Consider the following 16,252-nt stretch of genomic DNA (forward strand, 5'->3'; position numbering starts at 1 on the left):
TAACAAGTCGATGATTGATCTTGGAACACAGAAAAGAACTGTAAAAAAACCAATAATTGTAAAAGATTAACAACAAAATGGGAGACGTAGACCGCCTGGAACAGATGTTATCCAATTATCCTGCTGTTAGAAATAAGCAGAGATATTATTTTTCCATTATGCTTTATATCCTTATAATTTTACTCAATACTCATTGACATTCATCCTCTACGAAAGTCATGTATGGAAAGTTAAGATGTACAGAGAAAACAACATTACACGCTACGAAAAACAGACGGCCATTGGTGGGAAATTTTCGCGGACAGGAGAGGACAGTGAAAGGGTTAAAAACGTTTAAAACGTTAATGTTAGCCCTCATTTTTTCGAGTGGCAACAGTGCTGATATCAGCAGCAATGGCAACAACAGCAACAATGGCTGCATGATATTGTTGCTGATATAGTGAGAGAGAATAAGTTTATTTTTCTTTCGAAATTTTTGTGTAGGTTCCATACTGGATCAGACTGAAAAAGTTGTGACTATGAATCGTATTTTTTGCTCAAAATAACGATGTTTTTGTTTTTATTTTTGCTGACCCAAATGGCAATTCCATATGTCATATTGGTACCATATGATTCTATTGATTACGTAGTCAGTTGTGATACATGTATTGAATATTATTTTTTTTGCATTTTTATGCATTACAATGACGCGTCATATTCCTTATGACGTGCAATATGCTATTATGTGAATTTTTTAAATAATGTCATGAGTAAAATAATAAATTACCTTCTATCTAACTTAACTGGCATCAGGTTCTTCCGATAGTTAGGCATAAACAGTATAAACAGATGCCATAATTGTGAAAGCCATGCGACATTTATTCTTATTATTAAAAACTTGAGGCTGCTTCTAAGCATTGTCATTTCAATTTCACAGTCATCCTTCGTGAACTGGGACTTAATCCCGTTTGATGAATGACCTGCTGTTCTAACCGTTGCCATTGTTCGCCTATCCTACACGCAAGATTTGGAGTCGATCCATCAAAAGCTGGGTTATTGTAATTGAGTAACAAATATTCACAAAACATACGACCTTCATACTTTGCTAGGCGTTTCCGGCTTCCTTATACGAAAATGACATTTACTTCGCAGCCCCCATTTTTTATGTTTAACTTAAATGAAGGGAAGAGTCCGAGTTTCGCCACTTGCCACTCGGATACGGTTATCAAGCTTTGAGGATATCCTGTTGCATATGGATAAAGTGCTAAAACATAAAAGGAAGCCTTCCTCATTTTGCAACGCACATATAATTTTCATCTTTTGTATCTAGCTATTGAAAGAGTTAAAAGCGAGTCAAGTGTCGTTTTATTACATTAACCGATAGGCAAACCGAAATGTGGGGTTTAGTGGTACTCTCTCTGCTGATTGCCTCTTCAGGTAAGTCGTCCTTTTCGTCTGAAGTAAAATAATATCCGGATTAATTAATTCCTAGCTTGCAAATTATAACAAAAGGTCGTTCCCACTTTATGGAAACGATGCTCTGTTTCAATTTTCTCGTTATTATTTTGAGGTAAAGATTTGGCATTTTCAGTGCAAATGTCTGCTTCTGTTTTGTTTTCATTAGAATGCATAATAAGCTATTTCGTATAGAAATGAGTATTTACAGTAATAGATTTCTCGAAGGTAACGTAAATGAATTTTTCGGGGAAAATTTCTGGTATCAACCAGTTACAAAGCGATCTAAAAGACGAGATTATTGCATTTCAAAGAAATGTGTTTTTTATGTCTTAAATTTGAAAGAAAAAAGGTGTGTAGTTGATAATAAAAATAAAATAAAAAGGTCGGGAAACCCCTCGTAAGACTTAGTCACACGTTTTAGTTGTATAATTTAATTTCATAATAGTAATTTTTAGTCCAAAGCGGCAATTTGCCCTGAAGGACTATTAATTTCGTTTTGGCATTTTCCGTCGAAACCTTTAAAAGGCTGTATCACATTTCAAATCGTTGGCACCATATATTATTGCAATGTCTTATATTTAAAGAAATTAACTAAAGAAGAATCTGCGTAAGTGTATGTATATTTCTCGCATTGTGATAAAACAACTGTACCTAGAGCCATCAAAATTTGAATAACGTAATTTTCCATAGAATATGGGCCAGTGGAAGCCTTAATTTGAATTTGAAATTAGTTTTATTATCGATTTCAGATTTTGTAACACTTAAACGAATTTTTCATTGAAAAACTAAACGATTTCAAAGCGAACAATAGCAACACTGTACGGAGGAAAAAAATTATCTCTAGCGCACGAGACTCTGTATCGGAAATTCTAAAGACATGTTCATTTTAAAAATAATTTGCGATATTGCTTTTGAACTCAATTTTACATGATATTAAAAAATAAAGGTAACACGCAAAACGTTAAAAAGACGCCCACGTAATTTAAAATCTGAAAACTTTCAGATTTTTTTTAAATTTTATTTTTAAGTATGCCTTCTTTTAATTATTTATTTCCCACCTACAATGCCCTGCCAGAATGAGTTTTCAGGATCGTGTTTTATGTAAATGAGGTAGAACCGATATTCAAGTTAAGAGTTCGTCACTTCAGTAGAAGAGCTTAAAAGCTCTTAGTAGAGCGTATTCTGTTTCTGGCCACATGATTGTTTTAAACTAATCTTAACTACGCTCGGCCGTATTGTTACGTGCCTGCTAGCAATCGCCGGTGAACTTCCCCAACTCTGTTAGTTCTGTGCAGCTTCAGTGGGTTTTAGTTTAGTTAGCATTAAATTACTTTCTTATTTTCTATCTTAAGTTAAAGCCCAAGTAGAGGCTTACTGTAAGTCTGAGAGGGGACATCTGTTAAATAGCTTGAGTTCAGAAGAAGGTTAATTTAACGCTTCTCTGAATTTGTCATTGAAACGCTAGAAACTAGAAATTATTGGCTAAGGATTCTCAAGTATTCTACAGAAGGTCAATTCCTGCTTATTTAGCAAAGAAATATTCAGGAATAAGAATTAATTTAAATTACCTGACTCTTCTCCAGAGAACCTTTGTGCTTTCGGTTTGTTAAAAGAAGTTTGAGGATAGCCAAACATGCTGCATAAAATTTGAAAAGAAAAATGAAAGGTGTTACTTTGGTAGACGATTGCAAGGATTTTTTGCGATTTACATTGGCGCGGTTTTTCAGCCATCTTGGAAAACGCTGTTTTTACGTATTTTACGCATAATAAAGTATTCGAAACTTTAAAAAAATAAATATCGTTAAAAATGAGGGATTATTTTTTTGTTGAGAACGTAGTTTTTTAATATGGCTGGCAAATGTAAATAAATACATTTACTAAGAGTATAAAGTAAAGTAAGGTTAAATTATTACTTTCATATAGCAAAAAATTAGAATAAAAGCACGGCTATAAAAACATTGCGCCAACATTTAATTGGATTAAAATATTACTTAAATTGAATATCGAATTAAAAGCATCATACCAACGCTTAAAAGAATTAAAATATTACTTAAATTCAAATACTTTAAAATAAGTTTTATAGGATATAATTATTTAGCATTAAAACATATGTGGCAAAATATATCTCGGCAATTTTTGAAAACGGTGTGTTAAATTTTTAATAAAATTTGAAGTATAGAATTATAAAGTAAAAGAAAAATATGTACTTACACTTTTTTTGAGTATTTTACCTGTCGTATAAGTACCATAAAAAATCGGAATTATAATTTTGATATCAATGAAAATATTCGTCGGTAAAAAAGAAGGAATGTCTAATACTTTTTTACCGTTACAGCTGTTATTTCTTCCTCCGCGACCACAATACCATATACGGCCGTCCTCAGAATCGGCTCTTTTAACGATCTTTATCTGTGATCCCCATCTCTCGCACTTCACTGAAGAAGCAGCCAGGTTTCCTCCAAAAGTTTTTAATAAATTTCCTCTGACCCTTGTAACAATTTATAAATAAATCTTTGATTAGGAAAGCCACGTTGGCCAAGCAAAATAATGTCTCAAAGGACAATTTTTTTTATTCCGATACCAATAATTATTGGTAATTACCATTAACAACATTCATCTTCGAAACAGACATATCCATTCGCTTTAAAATCTAAGGAATTCGAGGAGATGAATAATAAAATTTTAAAATGGCGTGGTAATGCACAAATATTTAGTAACCAATCAGGGAGCTGATTACATCACGCATAAAATTAAAATTATTTAAATAATTGTTCATAATAACTCATTTAAAAAAATGCAAAATTAAACTGTATTTTAATATTTAACAGTCATAAATAATGTTTAAAACATTAGAATAAATTTATAGATATTAAAACCAATTACTTTTAAAGTAAGGTGACGTCATTGATTTCATCATCCACAACATAAAATTATATAAAATACCATAAACAATAAAATTTTTATTTCAAATAAAAATACAAAATTAAATTGATTTTTAATATTTAGAAGCCATAAATAATATTTAAAATACGGAATTTATTTATAATAAAACGAATTTTTTTCAATAAAATGACAACAAAGTATCGGTTACCATAAATAACTTGTCCAGCAATGGGTTTACCATAAGTCGTATCGCTCGCCAAAAAAATTGCCAAAATCCTTGCAACCGTCTACCAAAGTAGCACCAAATGAAAAAGAGTGGTATAAAATTGAGATGACGATGTTAATAAAACGTTCGCTTTCATGAAACATTCGAGCTATTGCTCTAGCCGTACAAATACACCCATTAAGCATGAAAACAAATTATCAAAAGCATTTCTATGACGTGCAAACAATCTTCTTTTGTTTTTGATAACTATAGAATTATCCAAGAAATGTTAAAGATTTTTTTTTTTTAATTCTGAAAGCTTTCAGATTTTAAATTACGTCCAAAAGGGTGTTTTTTTAACATTTTGTGTGTTAACTTTATTTATTAAATATCATGTTCTTCGCACTTAAACATAAAATTCAGTTCAACAGCAATATCGCCAAATAATTTTAAAATAAGCCTATCTTTAGGATTTCCGATTCACAACGTTTCAGCACAACGTTGCCCATGGTTCACTTTAAAATCCTTGAGTATGTAAATCAAAAATTCGTTACAGTTTTACAAAATGGGAAACTGATAATAAAACAAATTCGAAATTTAGACTTCCAGATGCCCATATGCCAGGAGGATTACGTTATTCAAAATTGAATGGCTCTAAGTTCCCGTTATTTTATCACAATGCGAGACACATACATACATTTAATGCAGATTCTTCATTATTTAATTTCTTCAAATATAAAAGTGAAACAACGCTTGTAGTGAATCAACGCAAAATGACAAAACGAAATTAATAGTTCTTGTGGGCAAATTGCCCCTTTGGACTATAAAATATAGAATTATGCATAAATTATAGAATAATACATAATATGTCATATAATAAAATTTTGAATTTTTCAAATTTCAAATGAAATGTGAAAACATAAAATATATCATATGACAAACTTTAAGCATTTAAACAGATTGATTATTTTGTGGCAAATGATTAATTTTTTCACATTTTTATCTCATTTAGGAGCTCAAGACAATGCCTGTTCCAGGGAGTATTCCAGATCGTGCGAGCAAGAGATGATGGGCTTTCCAGATAATGAAGAGCAACTAGAGGCGTATTGTCCGTAAGTGTTTTAATGTGTTTAAGTGTAAGTTTCCGTAAGACATGTAAGTTAAGTGTCGGTAAGGAGAATTCCCGGCGAAAAACTTCGGAAACATTGAGTTGGGACGCGATTACATGCGATCTCGCAATTTGGGGAAAATAGGCCACCTGCTTTGAGAAGGGATTTTTTTTTTAATCGGGTGGTACATTGGACCTAGAGCGCACACTCACTGGTTAATTGCTTTTTAAGAATTAAAGAAAACTAAAATTGAAATAAAAATATGTGATTTAACCCATAAGTATCTGGGAATTGCGAAAAACAATATGTTACTACTCACATATTGCCCGAAATTCACAAATAACACAGACGAAGTGTCACTTAGGATTACATTTTAAGTAAGATGACGATTTGACTCTTAACCCACCGGCCGAGCGGTCCAAAACCATTCTTAATCCTTCAGCCCCCTGTAGAAACTGTCTGGTGACTTGAGTAGGAGAGAAGAGAATTATCAATCAGTAAATTTACGTTTCCTTTACTGTGCTATTTTGAAGTACAGACGAGTTCGTAAACATATGACGTGAAAGTTGGTATTACTTGCATTTGATAAAAGTCATATTTTTGAGTCGATCTATAATTCAGAGTTTACGCTTTACGCTGAATTACGATTGTTATTAATAAAAATTCGTGACTAAATTTGTGAATTTTGGAAAAGTACATTAATGAAATGTTATACATATTCTTTGCTGCACTTCATTTAAACCTTTTTACTCGAATTTCATTAGAGATATATTTCTCATTCCAACAATTCAGTTCTCCCATCGCGGCAAAGCACAAATACATATAAACTCAAAATATCTTCCTTAAAAATTGTAAGCCATAGGAAAACTTAAAACACCAAGTATAGTAAAAATCAGTTAGAAAATGTGTTTACAATTAAGAATAGACTTTGTACGCAAAAATAAGCAATGCTGCGAATGGACAGGAAAACAACGTTTTCGGTGTACAAAATTGAAATTTAACTTTTGGCACCACTCTACAAAAAGACATTGAAGCTGGTGCACCAGCTGACTCAGTTCACTATTCTACTGAGAGGTTCAAATGTAAACAAATGACAGTCTCCTTATGTCTAGGGCTACTAAAACTTTTAAACTGTAAATACTTTTGTTACAATAATTCTACAGCTATTAAGTAATAGCACAGAAACATTAACTGGAGCATAAGAACAATATAATTCAAGCACTTTTAAAACTAAATATACACATTTTACCAACCTATCAGAATAAATACACAGAGGGTATAATGCGTATATATACAAGTAGATACGTTTGGTGCGGCCGATTGCATCAAAAGAGGAATTTTGTATTTAGGTAGGTAATTTTAGTAGAATTATAATTAAAAGTGTTCTATAATGTAGCGCGAGAGAAATTTTAAACTATGCCGGAAAAGTAAGAATACAGGAGCATGTGCATTTAACATTGAGTAAATGGGTGTTTCGGTTACTTGTATTGAAATTGAATAAATGCAATTGACCACTAAATTAACTAAATTAACAGTTACCATTATTCCACTCTCTTATCGCTTTACAGAAATCTCGAATGGAGCAGAATGTGGTAGAAATACCTCGCGGGCGGTTGAAAACTATAAAAGGTCGAAGAGAGAGCATCTGAGTTTTTAATTAGCTGTGTTGCTATTCTTGCGAGTTCAGCGTGACATCGGATCAGCTTTCTCTTTAGATGCGTTTTGCTTTGCGCTTTGTTCAACGTTCTTAACATAGTTCGACCGTCTCAAGCGCAACCCTGGTTGGCATTCTGCCAAAACACATAGACTCGTCCAAAAGGGGCGGCATTACTTCTTGCGACGTGAAAGGTCTTCTCTTCTCCGGAAAAAGCTAATGCTGGAGGGAAAGAAATTCGCCATCCTTCCACCCTATTTTGAGAATAATTCGCTCCGAATGGCGCATGCGTGTTTGCGCTCATGGTCGCGGATGAGGCGGTCGAACTATAGTTTGTAAGTGTAACTATTGATTACACTGTATGATACTGGGGACACTCTTGTACGAATATTTCTGACGAAATTTCCAGAGTTCTGATTTATTTATTTATTTTTTTTTTTTGATAAAAATGTTGATTTGTGCATTCAATCTATTACGAACCCGTACTCGCGCAACATCACAGTACTCCCATATACAAAATTTCAACGTTCTATGGCGAATCATACAGATAGATGTCATGCAAAAACAATTGTTCAAATGGATTCAAGAGCGGTCATAATGGATATTTTCACTGAAATATGGTACCCGAAACGTTTCGCGATCGCAATACTTCTTTTACGTCGAACAACGAAGTAAAAGAAAATGTTTGTTGTTTCAAAACGTTACAAGTAACTTACTTAAATGTACATTTCTCAAAAGTCGAAATAAAATCCTAACTTTTATGGGCAAACATCTGAAAGCGATAAAAGCATATAATCTTCAGATACAAAATGTCAAATTTCAATTAACTGAATGTTAACAAACCATAGTTAAATAAATTATTTGCACATTAGTATCTAAATTACTGTTGCTAAAGTAAACCAAACGGTAATTAAGAAATACATGGAAACATGAAGAAAATTATCAGAGTAAATAAATACATACCATACTAAATGATAAGCAACGATATGTTGACTTTCTCCTAACAATTGATGGAAGTAAATATATACATTTTAATCTAAGACGACGACACTTGATGAAATATCGAAACACACTTAATTTGCCAATATTAATCAGATAGCTCCAAAATCACTTTTACAGTCGTTTTTACACTTGTACAGTTGTTTTTACACTTTTACAGTGACACAGCCTTCACGCTGTCGGGCAATAACGGTGGAGACTTCACTGCAAACCACCCGAGTACATCTCCCAACTCTGCTTGGTCGTTCTTGGAACTCCACACGCTTTCTCGACACTCTCCACGCGATGCTCTCGACGATACATAAGAGTATAGCTCTCGACTCAGCACAGTCTAAGACAAAACTCGACGATGCACTAATTCGCGATGCACTAAAAGACTCTTTCGATGCACTCGACGACCAACTCGGCGCTAGACTTCGAGACACTCGCTGAATGACTGACTATCATTTCGCTAGACGAGGCACACACACTGAGACACTCTAACTGACTGCGGACCAGCAGGGTTTATATAGCTTTCGGCTTGTGTTCGAGAACATTCTGGGCTAAACCGGTAAGAATTCGTTCCAGAAGGTTCTCCATCCGTCCATAGCATATCGCCAAATGTCGCCAAATTGGCGATTTGTCGCCAAATGTGGCAAACCGGCCTTCCTTTGTCATTTTATGGCAACCCTGAAACTGCTTTGCGGGGAAGAAATCGCTCCACACCTGTACATTTCGTAACAGTATGTTTCTAGCACTGTGATGAAACAACGATAGCTAGAGCCATCCAATTTTGAATAACGTAAACTTCCGTAGAATATGGGCATGTGGAAGTCCTAATTTGAATTTGAAATTTGTTTTACTATCGATTTCATATTTTGTAACACTTCAAGGAATTTCTGATTAAAAAACTAGACGCTTTCAAAGCAAGCAATGGCAACACTGCACGAAAAAGAAAAAAACATTTTTATCTCCAGCCCTCGAGACTGAATGTATCGGAAATTCTAAAGATAGGCTCATTTTAAAATTGTTTTGCGATATTGCTGTTGAATTGAATTTTATGGTTTGAGTACGTATAACATGATAGTTAATAAATAAAGGTAACACACAAAACGTAAAAAAACGCCCATTTGGACGTAATATTAAAACTGAAACTTTTCAGAATTTTTTTATTTAAATCTCCTTTTATTTGACACAAATGTAATAATTACTCCATCTTTTGCAATTTAAACACTTTAAAAGAAGCAAAGATAGGTCACGTAAATGCAGACTATATTCGGGAATTTTATTATTTTTCTTTCCTTTTCAGAGACGCATTGAAATTCTTCGAATGTCAAAAAGCATATCAAGTTGGATGTAATAAAGATACTAAAGAAGTGACCGCTATACTTGAAGTAATTGGAGAACTTTGCCAAAAGGATTCCGATCTTCATAAAGGTAAAAATTACTCAAAATATCTTTAAGCCTAAACATCAACTGGATGTTATTCTTCTGCTGTCATAAGTCACGTAAATAAATAGTTCCTAGAATTATTTTAGATTTTATTGTTCAGTCGCGACAAAACTTCTAATTGTATCATACCATTTCCTAAAAGCGTCAGCTAAAAATGTACTTTTCCTACTTGGGGAAATTTTTAAGATATATGTTTCTTTCACATTTAGGGAAAAACACATGCAAAGATGTTTCCAAATCTCAAATTTTCATGTTTAAGCATTTTTAAATGTAAAGAAATGAATTTTGTAAAAATTTGAAAATCTATCTTATTACCTGTTCCTCTGGTTTGTGTACTTGTAATTCGGAAATTTTTGTACTTATTGCAAAAAATAAACAGCAAAATGTTTCACTCTTGAGATTTAATATAGACAAGAGAGAATTTGTTTTCTTACTTTCTTAAACTTTGTTTGTTTTCAATTGTTTTCTTTCTTCTTTTACCTAGAAATAATTATACTCTTTGAATTTCGTTCAGAAAGCAGAGTTTATGTTTATTATTAAAGCGGAGCTTTAAACCGTCAGCCACTTTTCCATTTCTGCAGCTATCTGCACCGCTTCTAACTGGCCGATAAGTGTCGTCTTCAAAGCAGACTATTCCGAATAATATCAAAAATGATGTTTAAACAAAGTGTTTTGACTTCAAAATTTTTCACTTTATTCAAACGGAATTAAACTCTTAAAGGTTCAGAACCTGTACATTTTTCTACACTGCAAACTTTTCGTGTTAAAAAGGCTAAAATTCCCTATAGGATAGGGAGTGAAGTGCTAATTGAAAATTTGTTAATTAGTTAACTGTAAATTCGCTCGTGGTTCGGTCTGGAGTTCGAATCCTAGCGCGAAGGCTGGCAACATGGGGAAATTCGGGATTTTCCCCTTGTGTACCATAGATACTAGCTAGATTTCCTTAGAAAGCCCTGCTACGAATGCATCCATCTCTTTAGGCAGGTAGCCTTTGAGTGCTTTGCTATAATGAAATAAATCAAACCCCACTGGAATCTTTCCTGTACAGAGTCGGATGACTAATTATGCTAAAAGCCGTTCGAAGAAACGGATAAGACCGAATAATTTGTATGAATTAAAAATAATGCGACTTTCATGTTCGCTCCTTGACTGGCTTAGTGAAATCGTGTTTATATTAAGTATCTTGTTGCTAAAGTTCACGGTGTCTGGACGACAGTCAGCCCAAACCCACAAAATTCTTCGTGGCAAAGAGCTCAAGTTTATGCCTGTCGTTGGCAACAGCCTTGAGCATCTTACAGGTGATAGTGCGATATTGCGCAGTTCCGCCCCTCTCCACAGTTTTGATGGAGAGATCCCCGGGGAGACGAGTCAGGGTCTCCCACCTCTCTTTCCCTACCATTAACCTCTCGAGAGGACTTTCGGCTCGCCGCATATTTAGAGTGTCGCTCGCCGCACAGACACTATACATTTACAAACATCCGTGACCTCTTCGGGATTCGAACCCGGGCCCTTCGGCACGGAAGTCAGCGACGTTAATCACTGTACAGGTTAGTATTACAAATCTGCTGAAAAAGCTTTCTAATCTGCTAAAAGAGCTTCTGTGTAACCAGTATTTTCCAAAATAAATTTCGAATATTGTTCTTTATTATGATCCTGCTAGTCCGAATGAGAGACCGCTTATTTGACTGGTTTGGTTTATTTGATTATGGAAAAGCACTCGAGGGCTATCTGTCTAAGGGGAGGGATGTCTTCGTAGAGAACTTTCGAAGGCAAACTGACTCGTATACACTTTACAGACGGGGAAACCACGAAAGCACCCATACAGCCAGCCCGTTCGCTGAGATTCAAACCTCGGACAGAACTAACAGTGATCAGCAACTTTTCCACTCGGTCTCTGGTGCCCCCCCCTCGTTCGAAAATCGCTGCTCAAGTTGTGGATGACTCGATCATTGTTCAACTTTTTTCCAAACTAGCTTTTAGTCACTGTCCAGATTAGGTAGGTGTTCATATTTAGATTATGGTATAAATTGTTTTCCTCATGAAAATATTCTTTTGATCTTTTGGCCGATTTTACATTTTCCTTGCATATGACGGCTGAAAAGGAATACTGTAGTGCAGTGGGTAAAATTCATTTGACCCGCTAATAATATTCGACATTCCTGCAATGGTGCTTGGAATATGCCGTTCTTATGGGTATCAAATAATCGAATTTTACAGGGTGACTTTGAACAAGAGGGTAAAACTTTGGGGGGGGTGATAAAAGGCAGCCATACGAGCAATATTCGATGTAAAATGTATAGTCGGAAGATAGAGAAGTACGAGAAGAGATACTTTAGAAAACATTATAATCAACAGGACATGCTCACAGACATTGCTCAAAAGACCTTCCGCCGGCTGTAGGGCAGGCTTCACATCTGCGGAATAGGGACTGACGGACATTTGCGAAGATATGAGACATTTTCCGAATATCGTTAACAACGGCGATCCTAGCGGTTACACATCCATATTGGTTTCAAATGGGCACTCGTAGATTCGGCTTTTCGTACGATCCCATAGGAAAAAGTCCGAACACGAGAGATCCCGTGATCTTGGTGGTCAAGCTATGGAACCACCTTGACCAATCTATCGCCCCAGAAACTGCGTCTTTCGTATAGCCAACAATCCCCTCTGCAATCCACGGTAGAAAATGCCGTCGGGTGCCAGGGCCAATCCTTTCTATACCATTTATTTACAATGCCATCTAGCTTCTCGCCCTTTGCTCTCCGACCACGGATTCTATGACGAATATTGCTCGTATAGCTGCCTCCTATCAGGCCCTATAGTTTTGTTCATATTCACTTTGTATACGCATTTCGACAGTAATTATGCTACAAATAGTTCAGCGTCATCTCCAATCAGAGTGCTTATCATTTATATCCCTTGCAAGAATAGTTAAAATAACGCTGATTCTCGGCTCTTCTCGTCCACCAGCAGCAGAACGGTAAAATCGCTGAACTTTGTTCAGTTCGGTCCGAGGTTCGAATCCCGCAAACGGGCTGGCTGCATAGGCGTTTCGAGGTTTTCTCCATATTTAACGTGTATAGAGCCATTTTTCCTTAGAAAGTTCTCCACGAAGACATTCCTCCCCTTAGGCAGATAGCCCTCGAGGCTACCGTAATCACATCAACACCTCAGCTATTTCCTCCCTTTTCTATGTTTTTCTAGTCGTCGAGAAGAGAAAGATACTTTCCAGAATATTCAGTTTGATTCAGATAACGTATGCGAGGTCTGACTGCCTCAAGCAAAAGATACCTTCGTGGATACTTTCTAAGAAAAACTGTTCGATATTTGCGTTACACATACGGAAAACCATGAAAACGCACATGCAGTCGTTTACCGGGCCTTAGAATCGTCTCCTCAAGTTTCGAAAACGCATTTTTTCAAAAGTCACTGAATTCGAGTTATTTGGCCGAAAGTAGCAAATTTGGATCGAAATTTAGTCACCACGCCTTGACATTTTAACTGTTACTATCTGAGTTTCAACTGCGGCTACTCTTATACTTTGAAGATTATTTATCTATAGCATTATTTATATTAATTCGATAACATTGAAAAAAAACTATTCATTGATAAATTGAAAACAATACAAAAAGCAAAAAATCTACAGAAATTACAGAATTATACGGCACACGAAACAAGTTTATAATAATTCGAGTTAATGAAAATTAAATATAAACAGCTGTAACAAACATGCAACCACATACGCACATCAGTTTTCCAAAATATATTTAAATCAGTATTCTTTCTTTTAAACAGCTGTTGCGAGCCACCTGAAATGTATAAAAGACAGCTTCTACCAGACAAGTTGTGGAAATACTGGGTATTTGGAGACCGTTAATGCTTACAGTAATTACGAAGGTGAGGGAACAGCAGATGACATAGGGAGCAAAACCTTCTGTATGTAAGTATGACTTTTCTACGTAAGTATGATTTTCTGCCATATGTGCACGGACAATCATTAAACAAGAAATTATCATCAATACATATTACTGATGAAAAAGTAAATGTGAGAAATTTATACGCAAATTTGAGAGAAGAAACTAAGCCTCATATTATCCGCTCTTTTCTCTCTCCTTCCACCACTGTGTGCCTTAGAGGAGGAATGATTTAGAGCAGAACTTTCAGAGGGAAACTGGCTCGTATTTACGATACACATGGAAAAGGTCACGAGACTAACTCTGTGCAACCTTTTAACCACTCGGCCGCTATTATGCTCCTTAAAAATCCGAAAAAGAGGTGTAAATAGCTATGGTTTACAAACAATTTGAATCTTATTAACTGAAAGTGCTGTTCTAAATCTCATTAAATGCTACGCTAAAATATCTGCAGGCTCATAATGCAGCTTTCGGTATCAGAAAAGCATATCATTTTTAGTAAGTAATATTATAAGGTATTTTCTCTCTCCTTTCGGCATGCCTTCGTGGTGTAAGGGTTAGCACACTCGGCGCGTATCCGAGAAGTCCAGGTTTCGAGTCCCGGTGAGGCCACTGCTCATATTTCACGTCTCCTGCTTCAAAATAGCCTAATGTCCCAGCGAGGAATTGCTCATTTTTTACATCTCTTGCTTCAAAAAATAGCTTAATGACTCTACAGTGGTGCCCAAACTAAAATGGTGGTGGATAATGAACTGGAACAAAAGTGGTGGTGATTGATTGGGTCCTATTCCCCAGTCTCCCTTCAAAAGAGGAAGTTTCTATCTCCTTTCGACATGCTTTCGTGGTGCAACGGTTAGCACACTCGGCGGGGATCCAAGAGGTCCAGGTTCGAGTCCCGAAGAGAGCATGCTCATTTATCGTGTCTCCTGCTTCAGGAAAAAAGTCCTAGGGACTCTACAATATAACAGGGTGATTCAAATGTATTGATCCATTTTATGGAAAGGAGAATTTATCCACAGAAATAGCATTTCAGAAGAGTAAACTATATAGATATAACAATTCTATATACTGTAGATTCGGTAGATAATTGTAGATGTCCTATGTTTCGTTATTTGAATTGAAAAATAAAAGAAAACTTATCGAAACAGAGACGGTGGAGTTTCGTACCTGAAATAAAACTTTTAGTAAGTTGAGGCTCCCACCCATCAATCATCCTGTGCATTTCATAAAACACCAAGGAAAGAAATAGGGAGTTGTCAGATTTGGTGGACGCACAGGTCCCATTCTTTGCGAGTGGCTTCCAATCCTAAAGTTAATGAATGCAATTACCAAGATAATTGCTCATGTTTTTAGGAACATGTCGTACTTGCTGAAGTACAATATAGTCTATAACCCTTCAGTACTGCAATTGTACTTCAGTATAACCCTTCTTATTGAAGTATAACTGCACCATAAATGCCACCTGAAATTAACTATGACTAGTTGTTTTCAATCTGTGCGCAGAAGATTCAGGTGCTTCTTTAATCCTTCATTTGGTCTTTGCTGATGTTGATGATCATCCTGAAGGATAAACGTCGAGCACATTTCTTGTGCTTTGAAATCTCATGAATAATGGGCAGCATTTGCTTGATGTTGAACTTGGTTTGACTAATCATCGTTGAAACTCGTTTCAGTCCTCAGGTCTTTCACTCTTGCAAGAACAGGATCAGTACCTCTTTCGTAATTCATTTTGCGTTCAGAAAAAGAATATTGGTGAACATTTTCCGTAAAATGGAGCCGCCCAACCGGGATATAGCGACGCTGACTGCTCTACCAAGCGTCCGGGTTTGAATCATCGTGAAGGCATGGATGTTTATATATGTGTAGTGTCTGTGCGGCATAGGAGCACACAAAATATGCGGCAAGCCGAAAGTCCTCTAGAGAGATTGTGGTAGGGAAAAAGCGGTGGAACAGCCACAGCAGGCGCAATCTTGCACTCCTTACCGCGATGAATTTCGGGGGTCTTTTTCTGATGTTACTGAGAGTGAGACTGGTCACAATAACAAAAAAAAAAAAAAAAAAAAAAAAAGAATCCAATGTTTTGGAGAGCTCGGTATAAAGTTGTCATTCGTATTCTTACTTTTGAATCTAATATTTATATCCTTTTACTTAACCATTTACTAACTTATATCCTCACTTTACTTACTTATATCCTTATTTAGATCCTTACTTATTTATTCTTGTCCTTACTTTTGAATGCATTTATACGTATTTACCTAGGGTCGAAGCTTATGCAGTCGCTTGTGTTGGAGAGGTGATATCCAGCAATTGTGGAAATGCTGTCAAAGAAGCTATCCTGGATATGGTGCGACGAACCGATTACATCGGGTCGAAGATGACATGCACGGACAATATTCGAGAGGGCATTATTCAAGATCTGCCACAGCTACAGATCAATGAAGTGTATAAGAATACAATCCGGCAACTGATGTTGAAAACGTAGAAGATCAACTTGATGTAAATGCATGTCGAACAGATTTGCAATCAATGAGGACCTTAATTTCAATGTTTTTGCAGTACAATCATGTAATCTGGATTGGATATTACAATAAAATGTCCTCAAGGAAGCAAAAAAGCCAAA

The 16,252-nt window shown here is 35.7% G+C and overlaps 1 protein-coding gene across 1 annotated transcript; it reads left to right on the forward strand.

The window, feature by feature from the left end:
• Positions 1-1,207: 1,207 nt before the first annotated feature.
• Positions 1,208-16,252, forward strand: LOC118185566 (uncharacterized). The gene is made up of 5 exons (XM_035355441.2): positions 1,208-1,416; positions 5,538-5,637; positions 9,576-9,703; positions 13,514-13,658; positions 15,892-16,252. Exons 1-5 carry the CDS (start codon positions 1,374-1,376, stop codon positions 16,112-16,114), a joined length of 639 nt encoding a protein of 212 aa, XP_035211332.1. The 5' UTR covers positions 1,208-1,373; the 3' UTR covers positions 16,115-16,252.

This window comes from Stegodyphus dumicola, chromosome 3 (assembly GCF_044657685.1).
Source record: "Stegodyphus dumicola isolate Sdum_Otavi_A_Nest chromosome 3, ASM4465768v1".
Lineage (NCBI taxonomy): Eukaryota > Metazoa > Arthropoda > Arachnida > Araneae > Eresidae > Stegodyphus > Stegodyphus dumicola.